Raw genomic sequence first — 24,778 nt, 5'->3', positions numbered from 1 at the left:
CTTTACTATCACCACACTGCTCGATGAAGTTTCTGGTTATTTACAAGTACTGGACTGGTAGTTCACCGTTTTTAGTAGGACACTTGGGCTTTTTTCTTCAATGTTTGATTCCAGTAAGCTTTCCTGGATTGCTTTGATTCATTATATGTTAGGAAAATTCATTTCTAACCATTAGTCTGTTTCTGGCTTTTGTTTTAAGAGCCATCATTGCCAAGAAGCCATGCTTACAAAAATAGATCATACCAAGTGGCAATATTCTTTACAAACTGAAATCTAAAACTTCAGTAAAGTCTGTTGCTGAAATTCCAGCATTACGCTTGTGTCACAAGTGAGTTCAAGGAATTCCCTCTCTAACTCGTATTAAATGTCTACACTGAATGGCCATTCTACCCTCTCTACACTCACCCTCACACAACCCTTTGGGGCAACAGACAATGAACTGCTCAACTAACGGTTCCACATGTTGTATTACATCTCCTCAGATTCAAGCAAAAGCAGTTTCAAAAGTCAGAGTAAGTTGTCAAAGAAGTGTGAGTGGATCATTTACTTTTCAAGAACTTTATGGTGAAATTCAGACAGTCTTTTCCTCTTGATAGCCATCTCACTTTCATGTGGAACAAGAGGGGCGTGTGTGTGTTCATTCAAAAACCATTTCTGGACAGAGAGCCTCAGAACACCTCAAGTTAAGAATACTAATTTTGAGATTAACAATTTACACATTTTGCTAATAACTCACCCATGTGCTTGGCGGGTAATACTTCCCTATATAAGAAGCACGTAATCCATTTTGCACATGGAGCAACTTTCAACAAGCTGAATCAATCCATTTTCTAGCATGAAACTGTCCAAAGCCTTCAAAATGACATTTGCTGAAGTAATTGTTGGCAGTTCTTTGCTGAATAATCTTTTCAATTTATTCTTCTAGCACATACCTCACATATGGCTAACAGGTAAGTGGGCTGTAGGAAGCCCAGGAGGCTGCCCTTTATCCTTCTGAGTGGCCGTGAGCTCACCAGGTGCTTCTGAGAGCTCCAACTGAATCGGAGGGGTGTGGCCTGAGTACTCCCAGCAGCTGACTGAGCGGGAAGCTTCAGTCTGTTTCCTGCCTCCCAGCTGAGCAGAGCAGAGCAGAGCAAGCTGCTCCAGCTGGTCCAGGGACTACAAAGGCAGGCAAGCTCCCAGAGAGCGAGCGAACAGAGCGAGCGGACAGGGGGAGCAAACAGGAGTTGGCCAGGGGAGGTCAAGGGGGAGGCCCCTAACATTTTTTTTTTAAACTAACTTTTTTCCATTTATTTGTCTTGTAACACACACTTTCACACCAGTGGGACTCTGCTTTTAACCTCTACTGAGTAGAGGAGCAGGCACAGGCTAGTCTAGAACAATCACAAAGCTAGACACAAAAAGGGAAAAGAGGCTATGGAAGGACAAGACTCTCCAGTGGTGGTGACCTGCAAGGTGTGTGCAATGTTTGTTTTCTTTCCTGAGAACAACATGGCCTACACCTGCAACAAGTGCAAGTTGATCACGCTGCTGGAAGAAAAAGTAAGTGGACTGGAGCGGCGACTGTCGACCCTCCGGGGAATAAGAGAACACGAAGAGTTCTTGGACAGAATGGGGGAACTACAGCAGCAAAGGGCAGACCAGAAGCTTGAAGAGCAACAGCAAGATGAGGCAGTGGGAAATGCTGAGGTGAAGAAAAATGGAGTAGAGCATACTCCTTGGAAAAGGGTGACAGTTAGGAGAAGAAGAACTAGACGCCACTCTGCACCAGTGGAAGCAGTGGAGCTGTGGAACCGATTCCAGGTACTTGCGGATGAGACTGGAGGACAGCCTGCTGAGGAAGAATCACAGGGGAACCTGCATGAGAGTGAGCAAGAGGCTGAAGGTCAGTCAAACAGAGGCGATGAAACCCAGGCCTACAAGAAGAAGAAGAGAAGAGTGGTAGTAGTGGGAGACTCCTTGCTGCGTGGGATCGAGACCCAAGTATGTCGCGAAGACCCGTGGACTCGCCAGGTATGTTGTCTCCCGGGAGGACGGATTAGAGACGTGACTGAAAGGTTGCGTGCACTCATAAAGCCCACTGACAGGTATCCCTTTCTTCTCATCCATGTGGGAACAAATGATACCGCCAAGCGGAGCTACGAAGAGATCATGTCAGACTTTGAAGCTTTGGGAAGGAAACTCAAGAACTTTGGGGCCCAGATAGTTTTCTCATCCATCCTTCCAGTAGTTAGAAGAGGGATAGAAAGGGAACGAAGAATACTCCGGGTGAATGACTGGCTACGAAGGTGGTGCCGATGAGAGAGATTTGGATTCTGGGACCACGGGCTATACTTCCTGGAAGATGGGCTGTTGGCTAGGGACGGGTTGCACCTCACAAAGGATGGGAAGAATGTGTTTGGCCACAGCATGAAGAACTTCATCAGGAGGTCTTTAAACTGAATCCTACGGGGAAGGGAGATGTAATGTTGGGGGTAACAATGGACGTAGGCGCATGCACTGCAACGGAGAGAACAGCTCTGATAGCGCCCAATAATGGTCTTCAGACACATGTAGGAAGAAAGCCAGACTATGAAGCACATGGTCTTCGATGTCTATATACTAATGCCCAGAGTATGGGAAACAAACAGAACGAACTTGAACTCTTAATACAAGAGGGAAATTATGACCTGATAGGTATAACTGAGACTTGGTGGGATGACTCTCATGACTGGAATACAGCAATTGAAGGATATAACTTGTTCAAAAAGAACAGGAGGAACAGAAAGGGAGGTGGGGTTGCACTGTATGTGAAAAATACATATCTCTGCACAGAAATACAGGAGGAGGAGCTTGGTAGCCCCATCGAGAGCATCTGGGTTGAAATAAATGGAGCAAAGAATAAAAGGAACCTGGTGGTCGGAGTCTACTACCGGCCACCCAATCAAGGAGAAGACAAGGATGAAACTTTTGAAAAGCAAATAGCCAATGTTTTAAGGAAGCATGATGTAGTAGTAATGGGGGACTTCAATTTCCCCGATATTTGTTGGGAGACAAATTCTGCAAAACATGGCCCCTCCAAGAAATTCCTGATTTGTGTGGCGGATAACTTCCTCCTACAGAAAGTAGAGGAAGGAACTAGAGGATCGGCTATCCTTGACTTGATCCTAACCAACAGAGATGACTTAGTGGATAAAGTAGCAGTTACAGGAACTCTGGGAGAAAGCGACCATGTTGTACTTGAGTTCTTGGTTCTAAGGGAAGCAAAAGCCGAGTGTAGTCAAACGCGTACCCTGGATTTTAGGAAAGCTGATTTTAATAAACTCAGAACAATGATCAGTAAGGTCCCATGGCAAGCGACGCTAACGAGAAAAGGAGTCCAAGATGGGTGGGAGCTTTTAAAAAAGGAAATTCTCAAGGCACAATCACAAACAATTCCAACAAGAAGGTGGAAGATAACAGAAGAAGCCAATGTGGCTTCACAAAATGCTTAGGGATGACCTGAAAACAAAAAAGGACACATATAGGAAGTGGAAAGAAGGCCAAGTAACAAAGGGAGAGTACAGGCAGATAGCACAGAATTGCAGGGATGGTGTCAGGAAGGCTAAAGCTGAGAATGAGCTGAGGTTAGCAAGGGATGCTAAAAACAACAAAAAGGCTTTCTTCAGCTACGTGCATATTAAAAGGCAGAGGAAAGAAATGGTGGTTCAGCTATTAAATAAGGATGGCAAAACAATAACAGATGACAAAGAAAAGGCAGAGGTGCTCAATTCCTACTTTGGCTCAGTCTTCTCCCAAAACAGGGTCTATGACCCCCCTGGCAAAGGTGAAGTACAGGCTGAAGGGGCAGGATTGCCGCTTGAGATCGATAGGCATATGGTCAAGGAACACCTAATTACTTTGAATGAGTTCAAATCTCCAGGGCCAGATGAACTGCATCCTAGAGTCATAAAGGAACTGGCAGAAGAACTCTCAGAACCGCTGTCTATTCTCTTTGAGAAATCATGGAGGACGGGGGAAGTGCCAGATGACTGGAGGAGGGCTAACATTGTCCCTATCTTCAAAAAGGGTAAAAAGGAGGAACCTGGGAACTACAGACCAGTCAGTCTGACATCAATCCCTGGGAAAATTCTGGAGCAAATCATAAAGCAATCCATCTGGAAGCACCTTGACAACAATGCCGTGATTACTCGAAGCCAACGTGGATTTGTCAAAAACAAGTCCTGCCAGACAAATCTGATCTCATTTTTTGATCAAGTAACCTCCCTTGTAGACCGTGGGAATGCTGTAGACATCATATACCTCGACTTCAGCAAAGCTTTCGACAAAGTGCCCCATGATATCCTGATGAGCAAACTAGCTCAAAGTGGGCTAGATGAAACAACGATCTGGTAGATCCACAGTTGGCTACGGAATCGGACTCAAAGAGTACTTATCAATGGGACCTTCTCAAGCTGGGGAGAGGTAACGAGTGGGGTACTGCAGGGCTCAGTCCTGGGCCCAGTGCTCTTCAACATTTTTATTAATGACTTGGAGGAGGAGGTGCAGGGAATGCTGATCCAATTTGCAGATGACACAAAATTGGGCGGGATAGCTAATACTTTGGAAGACAGAAACAAAATTCAAAGTGATCTTGATAGACTGGAGTGCTGGGCAGAAAACAACAGAATGACATTTAATAGGGATAAATGCCAAGTTCTGCACCTAGGAAAAAGAAACCAAATGCACAGTTACAAGATGGGGGAGACGTGGCTCAACCACACTACAAGTGAGAAGGAACTTGGAATTGTTGTCAGTCACAAGCTGAATATGAGCCAACAATGTGATGTGGCTGCAAAAAAGGCAAATGCTCTTTTGGGCTGCATTAATAGAGGTATAGCTTCCAAATCACATCACGTACTAGTTCTCCCCTACTCAGCACTGGTTAGGCCTCATCTGGAGTACTGTGTCCAGTTCTGGGCACCACACTTTAAGAAGGATGCAGACAAACTGGAAAGGGTTCAGAGGAGGGCAACCAAGATGATCAGGGGACTGGAAACAAAGCCCTCTGAAGAGAGACTGAAAGAACTGGGCATGTTTAGCCTTGAGAAGAGAAGACTGAGGGGAGATATGATAGCGCTCTTCAAGTACTTGAAAGGTTGTCACAGAGAAGAAGGCCAGGATCTCTTCTTGATCATCCCAGAGCGCAGGACACGGAATAATGGGCTCAAGTTACAGGAAGCCAGATTCCGGCTGAACATCAGGAAAAACTTCCTGACTGTAAGAGCAATACGACAATGGAACCAATTACCTGGGGAGGTGGTGGGCTCTCCCACACTGGAGGCCTTCAAGACGAGGCTGGACAGCCATTTGTCAGGGGTGCTTTGACTGGGATTCCTGCATTGAGCAGGGGGTTGGACTCGATGGCCTTGTAGGCCCCTTCCAACCCTACTATTCTATTATTCTATATGCAATAACATAACTTGTTCATTCACCTAGCTACACTGCAAAATGCCTAATTTGTTTTAATGTGGTGAACCATCTGTAGTCTTAAATAGTCAGAAACGTCATCAATTTTTCAACTGTGATGCCTATCCTCCTTGAGAGAGGGAGTGGTGCCTGCTGCTTTAAAAGAGGCAGTAATTAGACCACTCCTGAAAAAGCCTAACCTGGACCCAGAGGATGTTAACAATTATAGGCCAGTGGCCAACATCCCCTTCCTGGGCAAGGTGCTTGAGCGGGTGGTTGTAGGACAGCTCCAGGCACTCTTGAATGAAACGGATTATCTAGATCCATTTCAATCGGGCTTCAGGCCTGGTTTTAGAACGGAAACTGCCTTGGTCGCCCTGTGGGATGACCTCTGCCGGGAGAGGGACAGGGGGAGTGCGACCCTGTTGATTCTCCTGGACCTCTCAGCGGCTTTCGATACCATCGACCATGGTATCCTTCTGGATAGGTTGTCTGGGTGGGGAGTTGGAGGCACTGCACTACAGTGGTTCCGCTCCTACTTGGATGGCCGATTCCAGAAGGTGGTGCTGGGGGATTATTGCTCTGTGCCATGGCAATTGTGCCATGGGGTTCCACAGGGCTCTATTTTATCCCCCATGCTGTTTAACATCTACATGAAACCGCTGGGGGAGGTTATCTGGAGGTGTGGGCTGAGGTGCCATCAATATGCGGATGACACCCAGCTCTACCTCTCTTTCTCATCAAAACCAGGTGAGGCAGTGGCTGTTCTGAACCAGTGCCTGGGCACGGTAATGGACTGGATGAGGGCTAATAAACTGAAACTCAATCCAGACAAGACGGAGGTACTGTTAGTGGGTGGTTCGTCTGCCCGGCTAGGTGATATTCAACCTGTTCTGGAGGGGGTTGCACTCCCCCTAAAGGATCAGGTTCGTAGTTTGGGGGTGCTCTTGGATCCAGAACTGTCACTTGAGGCACAGGTGAACTCAGTGGCACGGAGCACTTTTTATCAGCTTAGGCTGGTATACCAACTACGCCCTTATCTGGACAGAGATAGCCTAGCTAGTTATCCACGCTCTGATAACCTCTCGTCTGGATTACTGCAATGCGTTATACGTGGGGCTGCCTTTGAAAACGGTCCGGAAACTTTAGCTGGTCCAAAATAGGGCACTGGCCTGCGAGCTCATATTACGCCAGTACTTTTCCAGCTGCACTGGCTGCCAGTCCATTTCCGGGCCCAATTCAAAGTGCTGATGTTAACATTCAAAGCCCTTAACGGCTTGGGGCCAGGTTACCTGAAGGATCGCCTCCTCCCATATGTGCCTGCCCGGACCTTAAGATCATCATCAGCGGCCCTTCTCCGTGAGCCCCTGCCAAAGGAAGTGAGGCGGGTGGCTACTAGGAGGAGGGCTTTTTCTGTTGTGGCACCCCGGCTCTGGAATGAGCTCCCTAGTGAGGTTCGCCTGGCGCCTACATTGTACTCCTTTTGGCGCCAGGTGAAGACCTTTTTATTTTCCCAGGCATTTTAGCTTTCTAAATTTTAATCTCTGCTGTTTTAAATCTGTATTTTAAACTCCTGTACTGCTGCTAGGTTTTATTGTGGTTGTATTGTTATATTGTGGTTTTAATGTTCTATATATTTTAAATTGTTTTATTGTGTGTTGTTTGGTTTTAGTTTTTGTGAACCGCCCAGAGAGCTTCGGCTATTGGGCGGTATAGAAATGAAATAAATAAATAAAAATAAAAATAAATAACAAAGGGTATAATTTTAGCTTTGAGGCCACTGCTGGAACAAATATGTCTGTACACATATCAACGGCAGTTGACAAAAAAGTCTCTGTGTAAATTTCCCCCCATTGCAATCTAATACCGTACCAGAACTTAGGCTTTTAGCACACTTTTTAATGAAGTTGTAGAATTTAGCAGATTTTTGCTCTTCTCAAATTTTTTAATTGCTTGTTTTTATAGCTGGAGTGGTGTGTTGCTAAGTACCTGGCTTTGATAGTTCCAAACTTTTGTTTGCTAATATCTCAATACATAAGACACATTTGCCAGGTTTGCAAATCACAAAACCCCACCATTTTGTTAAAACTGCAAGCAGGAGCAGCTAAACAACCCATGGACCTTCTGGTTCATGGTTTGGTTAGCATTACATGCATACCAGGAACTCTGGCTTGTCTCTGCCCCGACAAACTAGAGAAAGAACCCATACTTTGTTGTAGGGCTGTTTCTCTGACTTGCATGAGAGATAAGCCAGAGATTCATGTTCACATGTAACGCTAACTAAACCATGGCCAGAAGGTATTTAGCTGCTCCTGCTTGCTACAGGAGCGACTGGGCTCATTCACAATAACCTACAATTTAAATAAATTGTGGGTTCTCATGACATGCAAACGAGGCCATTGTGGTATTGGCAGACATTTTTTCAGTACAAGTAAGCCCATATTTAATATAATGTTGGTCAAACTTAGAGCATATCAGTAGTACGTTCATGTTTGCAATTTCTTAGCAAAAAAACATTGGTGTTCACTGAAATTCATTCTCCTCCCCTTTCATTTTAGTTTGCCTCCTCTGTCCTCTTCTCTAGTTTTCTTTCGCTTCTTGTTTACCTTCTGTTGCCTTCTATTCATCTGTCCTCTCACCGTCATACTGTCATCACCTCCGCCACCTTTGTTAACTTTTCTGTCTTACCCTCTGTCTGTCAACTCCTCTCACTTTCACCTTCTCTGTCACTTTTACTTGCCCTCTGACTTTCCTCTGTGTCTACTCACACCTCCTCATGCCTGTAACATGTAAAATAATAAAAAGTATGAGGGTGCTCAAGCATGTGAAGCAGTCCACAGCTAGAATGAACATTCGCCATTTGCATAACCTCGCAGTCAGATTTCTAGAGTTAATTCTGTGAAGTCCCACACACCACTTCCTTGCCCCTACCTTAGCACTTTCCAGTCATCCACTCCCCTCTCACCCCAATACGGCAAAATTAAGGCCGCAACTCTATGCACACTTACATCAAAGTAAGCCCCACTAAACACAGTGGAACTTATTTCTAAATATGAATAAAATTGTGCTAATATTCCACCCAACATGAGTTGTACAGGAGCATGTACTGTCTTGTGTAAACAGGTTCTTGGCTAACCTAAGGAATCAAGTGTACACTGTATAATTAAAGCGCCAGCACAGCATACACATACTACGACCTGCCACAGAGAGGGCCAAAGCAAATTCATTTTCTTTAATCATCAAAACCCGTAAGTGCCCCTTCTTCTTTCCTATCTTTTAAAAAACATTTTTTAACAAAAGTCTAAAATACATAGCAGTTATATTTCATATAATTAAGCTCCAAAAAAACAAATTACAATTCAAAAAATACATTTTCATATCAAGCTAAGACCTCAAAAACACTAGATCATTACCTCAACAGTTCATGAATTCAGTCAAGTATTACTGGAGCAATACTTACTCAAATAGAGATTTATCATCCTTCTTTAAGGCTACAATCCTATGCAGTTACCTGGGAGTAAATCACACTGAACTCAGTAGGTCATGCATAGGATTGCACATATCTTCCCTGACAGCCCTATCACCAGTACCATACACACACAACAACCCAGTTCACATGATCAGATAACTCATGGTTAATAAACTATGGGTTGTTTGTAAGCACAAGTGAGCATCCCACTCGTTTGCCCACTTAGGCTTCCCGAAGCAACCCAGGAACACCCTATTTCTGGGTTGTTGTGATGTGTGAACCTGGTTGTGGCCAGGTTCATATGTCATAACAACCAGCCAGAAACTGGACATTCATGGGTTGTTTCAGAAAGTGGAAGCAATGAGCACACAGGACGCAGCACACTCGCTGCAGCACAGCCACAATTAACTATGAGTTTAATAACCCATAGTTAGCCGTTATGTGTGAACTTATACTTGTCTCCACATCTCCCACAAGCCAGCCCACTCACCTGCCTTCCAATTTGGCTATTTTAAAAGCACAGGGTAGGTGCACAGCTGCAACTGGTGCTGCTGCTTGGCCTAGCCTGCTATTTGTCACAGGTGAGGGGCAGGCAAGCACTTGGCAGGCAAAGTGTACTGCTGCTGCCACTGCTACCACAGCCTTGGCCAGCCAAAGCTCACTCAAGTCAGCTTCTCCCTAGTGCGTCTCTTCTCCTATGTGCATGTCACTCCACCCCTCCTCCTCCTCTAGGCTAACGGAAGGTGATGTGGAAGGCCTGCTGTCTGCATTAACTTTTCATCTTGACTTTTGATCACAAAACAAAATGGTGGTGGCATTGCCACAACCCACTAGAGGTTGCATGATAATCCACTTGTTGGTTGCGATCCACACATCCAAAAACAATGACATAGTACATTAAATATGGAACTTTCTAGCCCTTCATGCACAACCCAGAGAAAGTCACATTTAAATTCCACTATAATGAACAGGAATAGAGAGCTGTATATACTCTGTGCTAAAACATTACAATGTTGTGCCAAGGCAAACTGAATTTTACAATCTGTATGTGTTAGACAAAGTGAGTGAATTTGGAGGCACTGACACACTCCCCACCCACCAAAAAACCTGACCACTGGAAATCTACAGCTACCCAAGATTCAGTAAGCACTGCCCATGCAGCCCTAATGGCTAGAAACTTGCTTAATATTCTATCTTGAAAACATACTCCATCAGATTCAGCTTTGGAACATGCCCGAAAGAATGCAAACCAGTCTTGTGTAATTCTTTTATCTACACATTACTTCTGCATGTTTATTTGAAGCCACCATCTTTTGAGCAAACATATGAAAATTATTTATTTATTTTCATTTCTATACTGCCCAATAGCCAAAGCAATCTGGACGGTTCACAAAAACTAACCAAACGGCACACAATAAAACAATTTAAAATATATAGAACATTAAAACCACAATATAACAATACAGCCACAATAAAACCTAGCAGCAGTGCAGGCATTTAAAATACAGATTTAAAACAGCAAAGCTAAAAGACATGGTCCACTGCCTTAAAAAAAAAAAAACCAAGCAGAAGGACAATTGGTGGGAAACACAAACATGAGAAAGATAATTTCACCTCTACAAAATCAGTTTTATCAGAAATATGCAATTCTTTGCAGCTTAGAGTTCTTGGCGGGTGTCAGTTACAGATGGGTTCACAAAGGGCACCAGTTTGGTAGAACTGGTGCTATATACACGAGATTCAGGAAGGTGTATTTCAGGCTTGACTCAAGCTTCAGACCAGTTAAACATAAACATTCTTGTGAAATGCATGTTATTCCATTGTGCAATCTACAACTCTGGAGAATTTGCTTCTGCTTGCAGGTGAGCAGATGAATGGCAAAGTGCAACTTACCTTGGCCTACCTTTCCTTAGCTATTTAATTCATTGCCACAGCAATCCAAGGTATCTATTTAAAAGCTGCAGTGTGAATTGCTCTGCCCTGCTGTTTCCTAAACATACAGTGTAGAAAACCACTCCAGCAGCATAACCAATTCTCTGCCTCTCTGTTGTACAGAAGGACAAGAAGTTCCATATCCAGCTCCCAGATAACCAGTGCCCTTGCCAAATTTTACTTTGGGTGTGCTATGTTTCTTCTCACAATTTCACTTGTAAGGAAAAGGAGCTAGGAGTCTGCATGTGCTCTCTCATGTAAGTGTGATTACATTTCTATTCCATGGGTGTTTTTCAAAGGCAACAAAAACACTGCCGATTTGCCTCCTTAGGGGATCTTTTCAAACAAGTCATTAGTTCCTTAGTTCCCCACAATCAATGACTTCATATCAGAAGATATGTGCTGCACAGATGTTTAAAATGTTACTGCTAAGAGATGCCAACTTTATTATAAAGAGTATCCAACCTTTTTGGCCCCAAGGGGTGCATTAGGCATAAGCAGACGGCCTCCCCTGTATGCACAACACACAATCAATCGCTGGGGTTGGGGGTGGACATGGCTGCAGGGTCATTGGGAGGAGGGAGGAAGAGGCTTTAGCCTCCTCTCCCTCCCAGTGACCCCAACAGGCATTCCTCCTTTGCAGTGTGTAAGCAGCAGTGCCAATCGGGGGGGGGGGGATGAAGTGGCGGAAGCATGGAGGCCACAAAGCCTACATCCAGGGCAGCACACTGTGATCCTAATCATAAGAGAAGGGGCTGAATTTTGCACACAAGCACACATAATCTAGATTACAGTTGGCTTAAGGAAGGAACAGGCAAATAAAATACAGACAGTTCCTAGTGATTTCCCAAACTCCATCCAAAACTGCCATGAACAAAAGATATTACCAGTCTTATAAATAAAGATAACAAAAGATTTAACCCCACTCTGGATGCGTAATGAATTCGTAGCCTTCTCTCAACAGTAGCTGACATAGCAAATGCACATTACACTCCATCTGCAGAAAGAAGGGAACTGAACAGAAGATGACAGGGGGAAGTCTTGTTGACATTAGGCGGCGTAAAGCGTATAATATCACTCCTTAGACAACTAACAGTACTAGACACCATACATATTTAAGACAGAGAGCCCTACCCAATGACTTACAATCTAAAACACAATTAATCTACAGCTCTACAGCTTCCAAAGTGTGTTATGATGCCACAGGTTTCTTCCATGCTATGATGGCTGGGATTAGATGGACACCCACTGTTTGACTAAATAGTTGCACATTCTTCTCCTAAGGTTCCCAATACTGTCCCAGCAGGGTTGGCCTTTTCATCTCAAGAGACTCTTCACTGCTTCTGAGCACCTCCAAAGTGCAGCACAAAATCAGGGACAAGCCCCTGCCTCCCTCACCAGAATAAAGTAGACTCTTTAATATTAGTCATATACGTGCCAAAAGCTTTTTCTCACCCACTAATGGCATATTACCTTGTGTGACACCAGGGAATCCTGGTGCTGAATATGCTCTTGTCCCCCCCTCCTACATCTAGGAGACAGGCAGCAGCATTCTCCACCAGCTGAAGCTTCTGCACTATTTTAAAGAATAACCCCATCTTGAGTGCATTGCAGTGGTCAACCCTTGAGCTTATAAAAAGGTGTGAATAATGGTGGCAAGATCTCCGTTGCCAAAGGAGGGTCACAGTCAACATACCTATGTAAACAATAAGAGGCATTCCTGACCACCAACATAAGCTGCTTTCGTAAAAGCTAGAAATGATCCAGGAGTTTCAGGGAGAAATTCCTTGTGCAGAGTGGAGGTTGTCCTGGCTGGAATTCTTTGGGCATAATGGAGGTTGTCCTGGCCAAGAGTTGATTTCTTTTTTAGCACAGAGTATACACAATTTTGACCATGTTTTGGTTAAATGCACAGGGTATGTTTACTAGCTCATAAAAGACTTGCTGTTCAGACTGGAAATAGCTCCCAAAACATTAACAAAGCAACCTAACCCTGGCAAAAAAAAAACACAGCCAAGCTTTTTTCAAACTGAAATAATTTACAGGGAAATACACCTTCCACCTCCTACAGATTGAAGGAAGCTGCTGGTATTTACTGTTACATAGTACTTACAAACTAGAATACCTACCTCCTAAAAATTTATGAAGGTTTTCCACATACTGACTATAAGATCCTGAGTTATTTTTGTTTAGTGAGAATTCCAGTGCAGATTCTGGCTTTGGTGAAATCATAAGCCCTATAAAAAACCAAAGCTTAACATTAGACCATAAAATATTTGGAGATGATTTATTCATCTGAACTAAACACATCCATCACCAACACAAAATTAATTACATTAATTAATACATAATTAATGAATACATAATTAATACATTAATATCCATAAGCAATTATTAGATTACTTAATCATCAACATCCAAATGATTTAGAAGGCAAAACTAGTTGTATTGATTCCAAATTACATTTCACTTTCTATATTTAGATATCTTTCTCATTTTTATGCGGGAGTGATAATAATCATTCAAGGAACAGTTTTCATTCTGCTAATAAGTGTGGCTCTTCAATCCAGTAGAGCTTGTCTACTGGCTCCACTTATAGGACACCAGCACCACCAGGCCCCACTAAGAGGGATGGAATTACTGACCATTTGAAATGTTTTTTGGGAAACATGGCAACTTCAAGCCTATCAGTGATTCAATTCGTACACAATCCTATGCACATTTAACCAGATAAAGCATGCTGGGAATTGTAGGACCTTTTTCTGTCTAAACATGCGTAGGATTATGCCCATAGTAAACTGTCTTCAAGAGGTAGGACAAAGAATTTCACCATTTTAAAAGGTGTGTTTTATTTATTAACTAATACACATTTTGACTGGGTTCAAGATGACACAACCCACAACAGGTTAAATAAACCACAATGGCTTATTTAACCCATTGTGAGTTATCGTGTTGTCGGTGGGGAATTTTTTAATCCATGATGGCTTATTTGGCCAAAGTAACACACTGTGATAACCCACGGTCTGCAGTGGGGATTATTTAACCTACCGTGGGTTATTGTGTCATCTGTCAAGCACCATGAGTTATTTTGCTCACGCAGAGTCACACAGCAAGAGCAGTTCAGATCATTGCTATCGCTCTGTTTTTCACGGGAGTTCTTTGTGTAATGGAAACTCCCTGACAGTTTGCTGGGATGGGGACAAAGTGAGCATGCTTTCCCCCTATTCCCCCATTTTCCCTGTTCCGCAGTTGCCTCTGTTCCTTTTTTTTTTTTTAATTCCTTTGCACTTTTGCGGATTTGTGCATTTTCGCAATCGCGGTAGTAGGGACACGTTAAAGCCTCTACGCCAGTAATGTCTATGGAAAGAAATGCACAATTCTGCTTTAGCACTTTAGGGAGAAAGTGCTATAGCATTTAATGAATAAGCAAAAGAGTGCTACAGCTCTGTATGAGGTTTGGTCCTGATCCTGCAAGCCCTAAAAGTCTTATAGCCACCACCCCCTTTTTGGTGCACCTGGGATTTTCGCTCTTTTGTGAGTAATTGTGCAGGGTTTTGATGATGGATCAGGTGCCGCCTGACTAGGAGAGGCTCTGTGTGAAATTTGGTCCCAATCCTGCAAACCCCCAAAGTTTTATAGCCACCACGCCCTTTTTAGTGCACACGGGAGTTTCACTCCTTTATGAGTAATTGCACAAGGTTTTGATGGTGCATCGGGTCCCCCCTGACTAGGGGAGGCCGGAGGCCCTTTTGGTGCATCTTGGATTTTTGCTCCTTTGTGAGTCATCCAGGATTTTTGCTCCTTTGTCAATGACCAAAACAGCACCACTGCTCAGGTGGGAGGACTGCAGCAGGACAGGGGGATGACTCAGATTACACACACTAGCTAAATAAGCTACTCACAGTAGTTTATTAACCCACTCATGTGGCAGGACATTATGGATTATTTAAAAAATAAGCTACTGTGAGTAATTTATTAAGCCACTATGGCTTAAAGGGACATCCAAACGCAGCCTTTATGAAACAGTAATTCTATTTCCATTTAGCCCAGCAAGAGTTAATGCCCAAATACAAATGGAAAGGTGGTCTAAAACTGCTGACGTGTAAGATCATAGCTTAGCAACAGCCCATTGATGATATTCTATGACTTCATTGTCTTCCAATGGTTCCCCTTCTAGTACATCTCAGTGGAGGGGAGGCAAACAATATAAGGGGTCTGCACTTCATCTTGCTTCTCTTATACACTCCTCTCCTTGTTTCTTTAATTGCCAGAATGACATGGATGAAGGACAATACAAGTACAAAGAGTTGTCTCACTCTCATTTGAATATGTACTCTCCTCTTCTTCCCAATTTTTAAATGGGTTAAAGAATTGTTAATGGGTTAAATAAGGCAGCATGCAATGGGGGGAGGAGGGAGGAACGTTCATGCAAAGGAAGAGCCCTCTGATTCTATCTTGGTCCCCTTCACTGCCCAAGACATTGATCCATGATGGAGTGAGAGGACATTCTCCACCACTAGGTTAGAAATTGGATGGACAGGCAGGAGAAACCCTTCCAGGCTGAAACTATAGCCCTGGCCGCGTGAAGAATTAGCCACTATCTTATGTTATTCTAAAGATATTTACATGTACCTTTTAATGCAGGTTGAATCTACATAGACAGGTTGCTCTCCAAGTGGTCACCTGTGCATTCACACATATGGGCTCTGCGCCTGTGTGGAGACTCGTTCGGGAAACTTCCAAGCTGAGCAAAGTTTTGGTGGGAACCCCATCCCCACTATCCATATTACATACCGTACGGGTTCCTGCCTTCCCCTCAGTTCCTTAAGACTACAAAAGGAAGTCTCAAGTCTGAGGAAAGAGACACCTAAAGAGAAAACACTGAGAGAAAACATTGACACTGAAGTGGGGATGGTGGGAGGGTTGTGTGAATGCACAGATGACCACTCGAAGAACTACAGTTACAAGTAAGCAACCTGCCTTTCTTCTTTCTGCTCTGTGCATCACCCATATGGGTGAATAACAAGCTGACTTACCAGAGGTGGGTCAGTGTCTCACTGCAGTATCGATGACAGCACAGCCCTACCAAAAGCACAGTCTGATCAGGCCTGAACATCTAGGTCTAGGAGCACTCCCAAGCTGTGAACTTGTTCCTTTAGAGGGAGTACAACCCCACCTTCAGGGGAAAAGCTATGTCCGGCCAGAGGGTTACCTTTTCCTTGTGAAAAATGCTATAATGAGCGTCTATATGTAAAGCAGAGAGCTCACTCGGTCTTCTCAAGGTTGTAATCGCTACCAGAAAGGCAACCTTCCAAGAGAGGAGTCTCAAATCTATAGTAGCGAGAGGTTCAAACAGGACTGATGTTAGACTACTATGCATTAGTGATATGTCCCACTGAGGAATGAAGTCTCTCATAGGAGGAGCCAAGTTCCTGAGTCCCTGTAAAAATTGTTTGTATAAAGGGTGGCTGAACATCAAAAAACACTGCAAGTCACCTCTCAGTGCAGATATTGCTGAGGTGCATACTCTAATAGAAGAATATTTTAGGCCTCTGCTGTATAAGTGTCAGAGAAAACATAAAATATCTGTAAGTGAACAGTTGTTAGGATCAAAGTTGTTTGCAGCCGCAAACTTTGTAAAACCCGCCCATTTTGCGGAGTAGGAACGGCGTGTCGACAGCTTTCTCGACGCATCTAGTTTTGTCTGTACGTTGGTCGGTACCGATGAAGGGTGGGTGTTGGACACCAAATCCTCCATGTCGTGAGCTTCAAAGTGTGGAGATTGGGATGACAAACCCAACTTCAGTCCCAAGAGATTAGGCTTTCTATTTGTGGAAGCGGAAGATAATGTCCCTTCGCCAAGTCCCTCAGTGTTTTGAACCAAGGTTGTCTCGGCCACCATGGGATGATTAGGATGCAGTCCATGGTATCCTCCCTGATTTTCGAAACTACTCTTGTGAGAAGGGGAAAAGGAGGAAAAAGGTAGAACAGAGTTCCATTCTAGGAGGAAAGCATCGCCGAGTGATCCCTGACCCACTCTCGCTCTGGAGCAAAAGTTTTTGCAAACTGTGTTCTCTGAAGTTGCAAAAAGACCTATCTTGGGTCGACCCCATTTCCTGAAGATCATTGTCAGAATTGTCCTGGCTAATTGCCACTCGTGGTAGCACTGATGAAGGCAACTGAGAGAGTCTTCTAGAACACTGTCTGCTCCAGCGATATGGAGAGCCATCAGCCAAATGTCTCTCGCAACGACCCAGTTGTAAATGTTCATGGTGAGATGAAGAAGACTTGGGGAATGTGTTCCCCCTTGCTTGTTTAGATACCATAGAACCATGGTATTCTGAATTTGAATATGTCGATGCAGAAGATATGGCTCAAAGGCACACAGGGCCTTCCAAACCACCACTAACTCCAGGAAATTTATGTGGGAGGTAATCTCTGTGGGAGACCATAGACCGTTTGTAGAGGACCGCAATGGGCTCCCCAACCTAGTAAGGAACCATATGTCATCAGAACCCTGGACAGAGGACAGGGGAGAAAATGCATCCCCCGACTCAGATGTGTGGGATTCACCCACCACATCAGGGTGAGAGCTACATCCTCCGGTACTGTAAGGCTGACCAAAAAGGCACTGTCAGTTGCATTCAAAGTCCAAATGAACCAATTTTGTAAAGGCCTCATCTGCAGTTGAGCCCATTCTACAACTGACACCGTCACTGCCATGTGACCCAGCGAACACTGAATGTTGCGTGCCCTGGTGTGGCACTTGAGAAATACCAAAGTGGCACAGTCAACCAAGTCTTTCATGCGACTTGAGGGAAGATATGCCTGGCCAGTCCTGGAATTGAGTATAGCTCCTATGAACTGTACTCTTTGTGTGGGAGTCAAGTGAGATTTCTCCCTGTTGATCCTGAGTCCTAGTGCCTGGAGGAGATTCAGAATGACTACAATAGCACGAGATAGGGCTTCCTGGGAGACATCCACCAAAAGCCAATCATCAAGGTATGGTTAGATCTCTATGCCCTTGATACGGAGGTAAGCGCAAACCACGGCCGTACACTTCATAAACACGCATGGGGCTGTTGATAAACAGAATGGAAGGACCTTGAACTGGAAGATTTCTGGGCCGATGGCGAAATGGAGGAATTTCCTGTATTATTTTTCTATCGCTACATGGAAGTATACGTCCTTGAGATCTGGGGCGAACCAGGAGCCCTTTCGAAGGAGCAGTAAAATTGTAGCTAGCGTAGTCATTCTGAACCTCTTGGCAGTGAAGAATTTGTTCAGGTCCCAAAGATCTAGAATGCCATTTGGACATGGTGAAATACCTGGAAAAAAAGCCCTCCGCACTGAGCCTTGGATGAAGGCGCTGAATAGCTCCTTTCATTAGAAGAGATTTTGTTTCCTCTTGTAGGGCTCTCAAAGATGCCGTGGTCCGTACCGAACCTAACCTAACAGCAGAATGGTGTCGAATTCTATTCTGTATCCTCGACAAACAATAGTCAGTTCCCACTTGTCTGATGTTATCCTTGTCCAAGCTGCATAAAAGTTCTTCAGGAGATCCCCAAAAGGTAGGTTGTAAGGACAGATGTGCAGAGGAAAAAGTCTGGAGTCAAAGATGACGTTTGTTGATATTTAGTAAAGCAGTAGTTTTTCCTTTGCTATTGGTGAGGTTAATATCTAGATGCTCGATCCCCAAATTGCTTAGTGGCATAAGTTTGGTATTGTCAGTACCCACAACAAGGGCAGTATGAGGCGTGCCGCTGTTGTTGTTGCACTTGGCCAATACCCCATTTTATGAACAGCTTCTGTACAGAATCCATCTGCTTGTCAGTTTTCACATTAAATAATCCCTCCCCATCAAAGGGTAGGTCTTCTATTCTTGACCAAGCATCCAGAATCAAACACATGGAACGGAGCCAAGTATGTCGCCTTAAGGCAACAGAACCAACCATCACCTTCGCACTGCAGCTGGCCTGGTGACAAGCCGCAGTTATCTGTTGGTGGATACCTTGGATGCCTCTGCGTGGAACATTCATGCTAACTCCCTTTGGTCCTCAGGGAGGTAAGCGCTAAGCGAATCCATTTTTTCCCAAAGGAACAATTGGTATCTGGACATCATGGCCTGATAATTTGAAACTCCAAGTCCCGATGCTGCCGAGAAATAAAGACGATGTCCTACCAGATGTAAATAGCATATTATACGCCACTTGTGGCTGTAAAGCACTGTGTTTGACTTAAATACAGCCCTAAGCAGCTGAAATTAGGTCAAAAGTCAGGGCTTTACGGCCGCAAGTAGCGTCCAATATGCTATTTACGTCTGTATTTCTCCCAGCGATAGGCTAATGGCAGCTGCCATTAGCGTATCGCCTGGTCTAGGGAGAAGGGAGCTCCGCCTGAAATCCTCTGGAGCCAGAGGTAAGTGGAGCCACTCCACCGCGGATTGCGGAGGCCGGATTTTTTGGAATCTGGCCTCATTGGAGTCCACAGAGGATTTCTCTGCCATCCCTACATACAGGCGAGTTAAGCAGAGGAGGTAGAGGTGGGATGTCCCTCTCCTTCTCTTGCTCTTTAGAGACCTTCTTTTTTTTCTGGTGCATCTGCAGCCAGTTTGGGGCATTTAGCCTTTTTAGAAAGCTTTCTGGCCACAGAAAGGGTTAGAGTCCTACCCGGTGTTGGTGGGTCTGCTCGAACTGGCCCCGTAGTTGACAGAGGGGGAGATGTTTGAGCCATAGAGGCCATCCCCTTTGCACTTGTTGAAGGAGCAACAGCAGGCTGCTCACGAGGTGTTTGAGCCTTCAGCATGTCTACTGCTTGAAGGGCCCATTGCCAAAGGATCGTTTGTAGTCGATCTACCCAATTCTTGCGGGCCTGCTTTAATAAGGATTGGCAGTGATGGCAAGATTCCACTTTGTGGGATTCACCCAAACAAATTAGGCATAGAGAGTGACCATCCAAAGAAGGCACTTTACTGCCACAAGCAGTACATTTTCTAAATGGGGCCTTTGGGGCCATAAGCCACAAGACGTGTTGCCACTGAAGCGATTATAATCCTCCTCCTCCTTCACCTATTTTTAAAATCGGTATAAGTAGACGAGGACAAGATAGAAAAAAGGAAGGAAAAGACAGAAGATTTTGAAAAAACTCAGCACTGACTAAACATCAAAAAGCTTCCTAAGAAGTAACCCTGAGGTGGTCGAAAAGGAACTGAGGGGAACGCAGGAACACGCACGGTATATAATATGGACGGTGGGGGTGGGGTTCCAGCCAAAACTTTGCTCAGCTTGGATATTTCCTGAGTGAGTCTCTGCACAAGTGCAGAGCCCATATGTGCGATGCACAGAGACCACAAAGAAGAACCCAATATTACCATTAGCTAGCCTACTTCTGTGCTGCCCCATGCCACATAGTGTAAAAGTAACAAGTCCTGCATTTTTCCCTAACCACTCCTGGTGCTCTGATGCCATTTTATATCACCCTAGGAAACCAAGACACATTAGAATGGTGTTTGCTCCTAGAAACAGATGTGCAGTTTTTAATGGCGGTTGATACCTGTTCTAGCATGTTGGCTCTGTCATATATGGATCTGTATATAATAGTATCTTGCCATATTTTGTTACAATAAGACTTAATCTATTGCTGACATGGCCTATACTCTCATAATCAAGATTTCACTTCAAGTCAGTGAAATTCTGATAGGAACTTAGGAATGTAAATGTTTTTAGTTCTGCTATAAAATTATGACAAATGTGATTCAGTTGATCAGATGTTGTTACTTTTGAATCTTTGGAAACTTGAAAGATATGCAAGTCTGTCAAAATGTCTCTAATACATCATACTCTGCAAAGAAGGCCCTTCAATTAAAATGAAATTTATCTGAACCACCTGACATCCCTCTTTTATAAAGCTACATGTCCTTCCATAAGGGGTGAAAGCCTGATGGGCTGTACACTGGCCACCTGAGAATTTTACACTGGCAAAGTAAGGAAAGGAAAGGAAAGGAAAGGAAAGGAAAGGAAAGGAAAGGGAAGGAAAGGTTCCTCCTGTGCAAGCACCGGGTCATTACTGACCCCTACAGGGACGCTGCTTTCACTGACGTTTTCATGGCAGACTATAGCGGGGTGGTTTGCCATTGCCTTCCCCAGTCGTGACTACCTTTCCCCCAGCAAGCTGGGTACTCATTTTACCAACCTCGGAAGGATGGAAGGCTGAGTCGACCTGAGCCAGCTACCCGAGACCCAGCTTCCGCTGGGATCGAACTCAGGTTGTGGGGAGAGTTTCGGTTGCAATACTGCTGCCTACCACTCTGCAGCCAAACCCAAATGACCTATATAGAGGGCTGCTCGACTGTAAAGCATTCAGCATTAGAGGCCTACTTTGTATTTTCATAAGCAATCTATGCTCACACAATTCATCCACTACAAAAAGAGGGGGTGAGTAGTAGGATTGCATGGGTGTTGTATACTTGTACAGCAGTATACAGGAAGATCTCAGTCCACATTAAATATTTAATATGTGCTGGAATGGGGGCATAAGCCCAAGCTTGCTCCTGTACTTTACCTTGTGTAGAGCTTAGAGACCAGAGAAGAACGGCAAAAATCACTTGTAAAATGAGCATTCCAGTACTATGGTAACTATACTCTGTTTTCCTTTCAGCACATGTTTGGGAAATCATAGCTTGAAGTTAGTTTCCAGTCCCAATTTGAAGGGTAAGCACAAACCAGTTTGCCCAGGCTTCAACAGTTACACTCACCACAGTGAGTGTGGCATTGCCCTCTGGTGACTGTGACAAGCAACATGCCTTCCCCACAACTTTGAAGCTGCAGATATGGACACGGACTGTCTCGGCAGCTGTGTAGCTACCTGCAGAGACCCCAGCTACAAGCAGGAAGGGAGGGGTGGTTTGACAGCCAGGTGACCAAAGCACCTGAAGTGCCTTGACCATGCAGGGCAAAACTCTGGAGCACAAATGGATGGCCAAGGCTTCTCGGCAGCAGTGCTCCCAAGTCCTGCCACCTAGCAGCAGTTGAAGCCGGCATGCTTCTTGCCTCTCATTCCCACAGGAGAGAGATGGAGGGAGGCTTCTTCAGCTGTTGACTGGCAGAGGAGCTCACAGTTTCTCCGTATCATCTGAAGCCTGTATGCTCCCTACCTGTCTTTCCCACCGGAAATGTTGTAGGGCAGCGGTGGAGGAGGCTCTCAGCTGTTGGATGAAGGTGCTTAGCTCCATCACACGAGCTGGGAGGAGAATCTGCAACCACTGCTTTTGGTTTGGCTGGCTATGTCAGCCAAGAATTGTAGAATCCTGAGTATTACATCATGTTCCACAATCTATGGTTCACATATACCTGGAAACCAGGAAACAGCTAATTGACTCTGAGCACAGAAGGGAAGGAAGGAGCGTCAAGTACAATGCTCATTCCTACAATTTCTAACCACAGTTTGGAGGATCAGAAACATTTGTGAACCAATCCACTGCTATAAGAAAATGCCTGTTCATTAATTTGCTGTATTTCTTTAGCTATTTTGAGAGTTGTGGGAAGCCTAAATTTTGAGTTTAGCTCACCCAATTTTGTCAGATACAGAAGTTTTAAAACAAGTGGCAATAACCAGCACAAAGGTATTTAGAAGCTGAGTGTAATGACGACAATAGTAAATAACGCCAATTTAAGGTAAGAATACAGCCTTTTATAGCAAAACTTCCTATTGATGTTTGAGTCTAGAACACATTTTATATGAAAAGAACACACACTTACCTGGGCTAGAAATCTGGTCACGATACTTGGGTATATCACTACTCAGTGTTTGAAGCATGACCCACATTGTGAATGTAAAGAGCGCAGCTAAGAAGCCATAGAATACGAGATAAAACAGCAAAATTAAGCCTGGAAAAAAATTAAAAGCTCAAGTTAGCAAAATGTTTTCTGACAAACCCACAAGAGATTACTAGTTTAACTGTTTTTATTTGGAAGCCAAAAAGTCTGACACCCACTACACTGAAATCAACAACAGATACAAAATATTGTTTCTCCAAATCTCATCCTTGATATTTCAACTGTTGAAGTTGTATTATTTAGAAGAGAAGCCAAGAGATGCTCATTTTGTAGTATGTACAGGAGAAATACTTTTGCCCTGCTACAGCAAGGCCCTTTAAATATTGTACAAACCTTACTACCAAGAGATCCTATAGCCAAGGTGTATGCCTGCTGGGCACAGATGGATTACAATTAAATCCCTTTACATTCCTTTACAGTTACTCTGGCATAGCATTATAGTTGCTCTGGCAGTATGCTGGACTAGTGGAGCCCTTATGTCAATGGTACAATGCTACAGCAAAGGGAAAACATGAACAGATTTGGAGGGAAAGGAGGAATGGAATGTAGTTTGGATCCTAGGGTTCCTCAGGAGTTGCTTCCATGGCCTGCACTAATCTAACAGTAAACCTAAAAATAGGTAGCATATTATTATGCCAGAATTTTAACACACTCACGTAAGTAAACACACTCCTACTGCTCTACGTGCCATCCCTTCCCTCTCCCCCCACCCCACCCCTATCCATGTAGGAGGATAGGATTCTGATTGGCAACCGAGTTCATCAAAACACAGCACAAGGAGTACACAAGCTCCCAAAAGGAAACACAATTCACATATCCAGACTCAAGAGCACAGGGCTACACCATTCTTCCCCTACATCTAGAAAATTGAGAGTATATAGAAGAGCACAAATGGAAATCTGCTGATGGGGAACTTTGATAACGGGCACTTTGCATGGAGAGCATTCATAGCCTTATTCATAGCCTTGGTTGCTTCTGCAACATAGGAAGGACAACGCCTCAGGACTCTAGACACAAGGAACCTTAGTTCCCACTGCTGGAAACCATATTTATCTGTGATACTGTCAGAACTCACTCCCACACTGATACAAGCTGTGACAACCGCAACCAGTCTGTTCTCATGATGGTTAGCTGACAGGCATTGCCCCTGGATTTCTACTCGAATGCCTGCACTATGGGTAGGCAGCAGTGGATTCTCTACTATAACAGCCCACTAGGGCTGAGGTTCTACAACTTACCAATGGCCTTGCTGCTGGACCACCAGCAGCAATGCCAATAGGGCAGGCCCCAACACATTGCCCCATGACACACACAACCAAGCTCACCCCCATGGCTACTGCTGGCACAATAAACTACCCAGTAGAGTTGCATGAAGCAGAAGGGAGGATACTGATGTTAAAGTGTATCAGATAAATAATCAGCAAGTGCTTGTAACCAAGTAAATAAAAATGAGAAAGACATGGCTCGATGGGATGAAGTGGGGTGGGTAAAATGAGAGGCTTTTTAAAATAGGGATAAGATGAAGGGTTACCTAAATGAAGCCATATTAGCCCATGTGCCCACCCACTTTAGCATGCTATAGCACAACTCTCAGGGGTATGCATGGTTCTCTTGTCCCTTTCTCATATTCAGTATATTCAATCAGAACAGGGGCCCTCAACTTTGGGAGGCACATTTGTAAACTTGGAAAAATGTCATGGCACCATCACAAATGGACAGGCATGGCCATTCACAAACTTTGTTATTGCAACAAAACTCCCATTTCACAGAAGGCTAGTGAGGCTCAAACACATGTAACCTTCCCAAGAAGGTACAAAGAAGAGGTGAGGTCTGAGCCCTAGACACAAAATCACTCCTTTGAATCCAGTGTTCTGCTCCAACAGAACACCCATTTCACAGAGACCAATTAGCCCCACTCTCTCTGCTACCCAACTTGCCCCCCTCCCCACAATTCTATCACCCCCTCTCTGCCATCCGAATCAACCCCTATTCTTTCTCTGCCAACCATCCAACTCAGCCCCCCACCAATTATCTTTCTCTCTGTCACCCTCAACCCACCCCAAGCCAGGGTCGTTACATAGCTCCCCCAACCCCGTGACTAGAAAAAAGGAGAGTA

General features: G+C 44.3%; 1 protein-coding gene across 1 annotated transcript in view; it reads right to left on the bottom strand.

Annotated features, from left to right (window-relative positions):
* ATP1B3 (ATPase Na+/K+ transporting subunit beta 3) overlaps positions 1–24,778 on the bottom strand; it is a 55,203-nt gene that overhangs the window by 14,599 nt on the left and 15,826 nt on the right. The window contains exons 2-3 of the mRNA XM_084847179.1: positions 22,585–22,713; positions 12,958–13,065 (exon numbers count right to left, since the gene is read on the bottom strand). Of these exons, the coding sequence (XP_084703305.1) occupies positions 12,958–13,065; positions 22,585–22,713 (237 nt within the window). The remainder of the gene's footprint in view (positions 1–12,957; positions 13,066–22,584; positions 22,714–24,778) is intronic.

The sequence above is a fragment of the Heloderma suspectum genome, chromosome 3, assembly GCF_057233095.1.
Source record: "Heloderma suspectum isolate Gila_16-S chromosome 3, 16-S_ref, whole genome shotgun sequence".
NCBI lineage: Eukaryota > Metazoa > Chordata > Lepidosauria > Squamata > Helodermatidae > Heloderma > Heloderma suspectum.
Note: the sequence above shows the minus strand (reverse complement) of the source record. Positions and strands in the feature narration are given on the sequence as shown.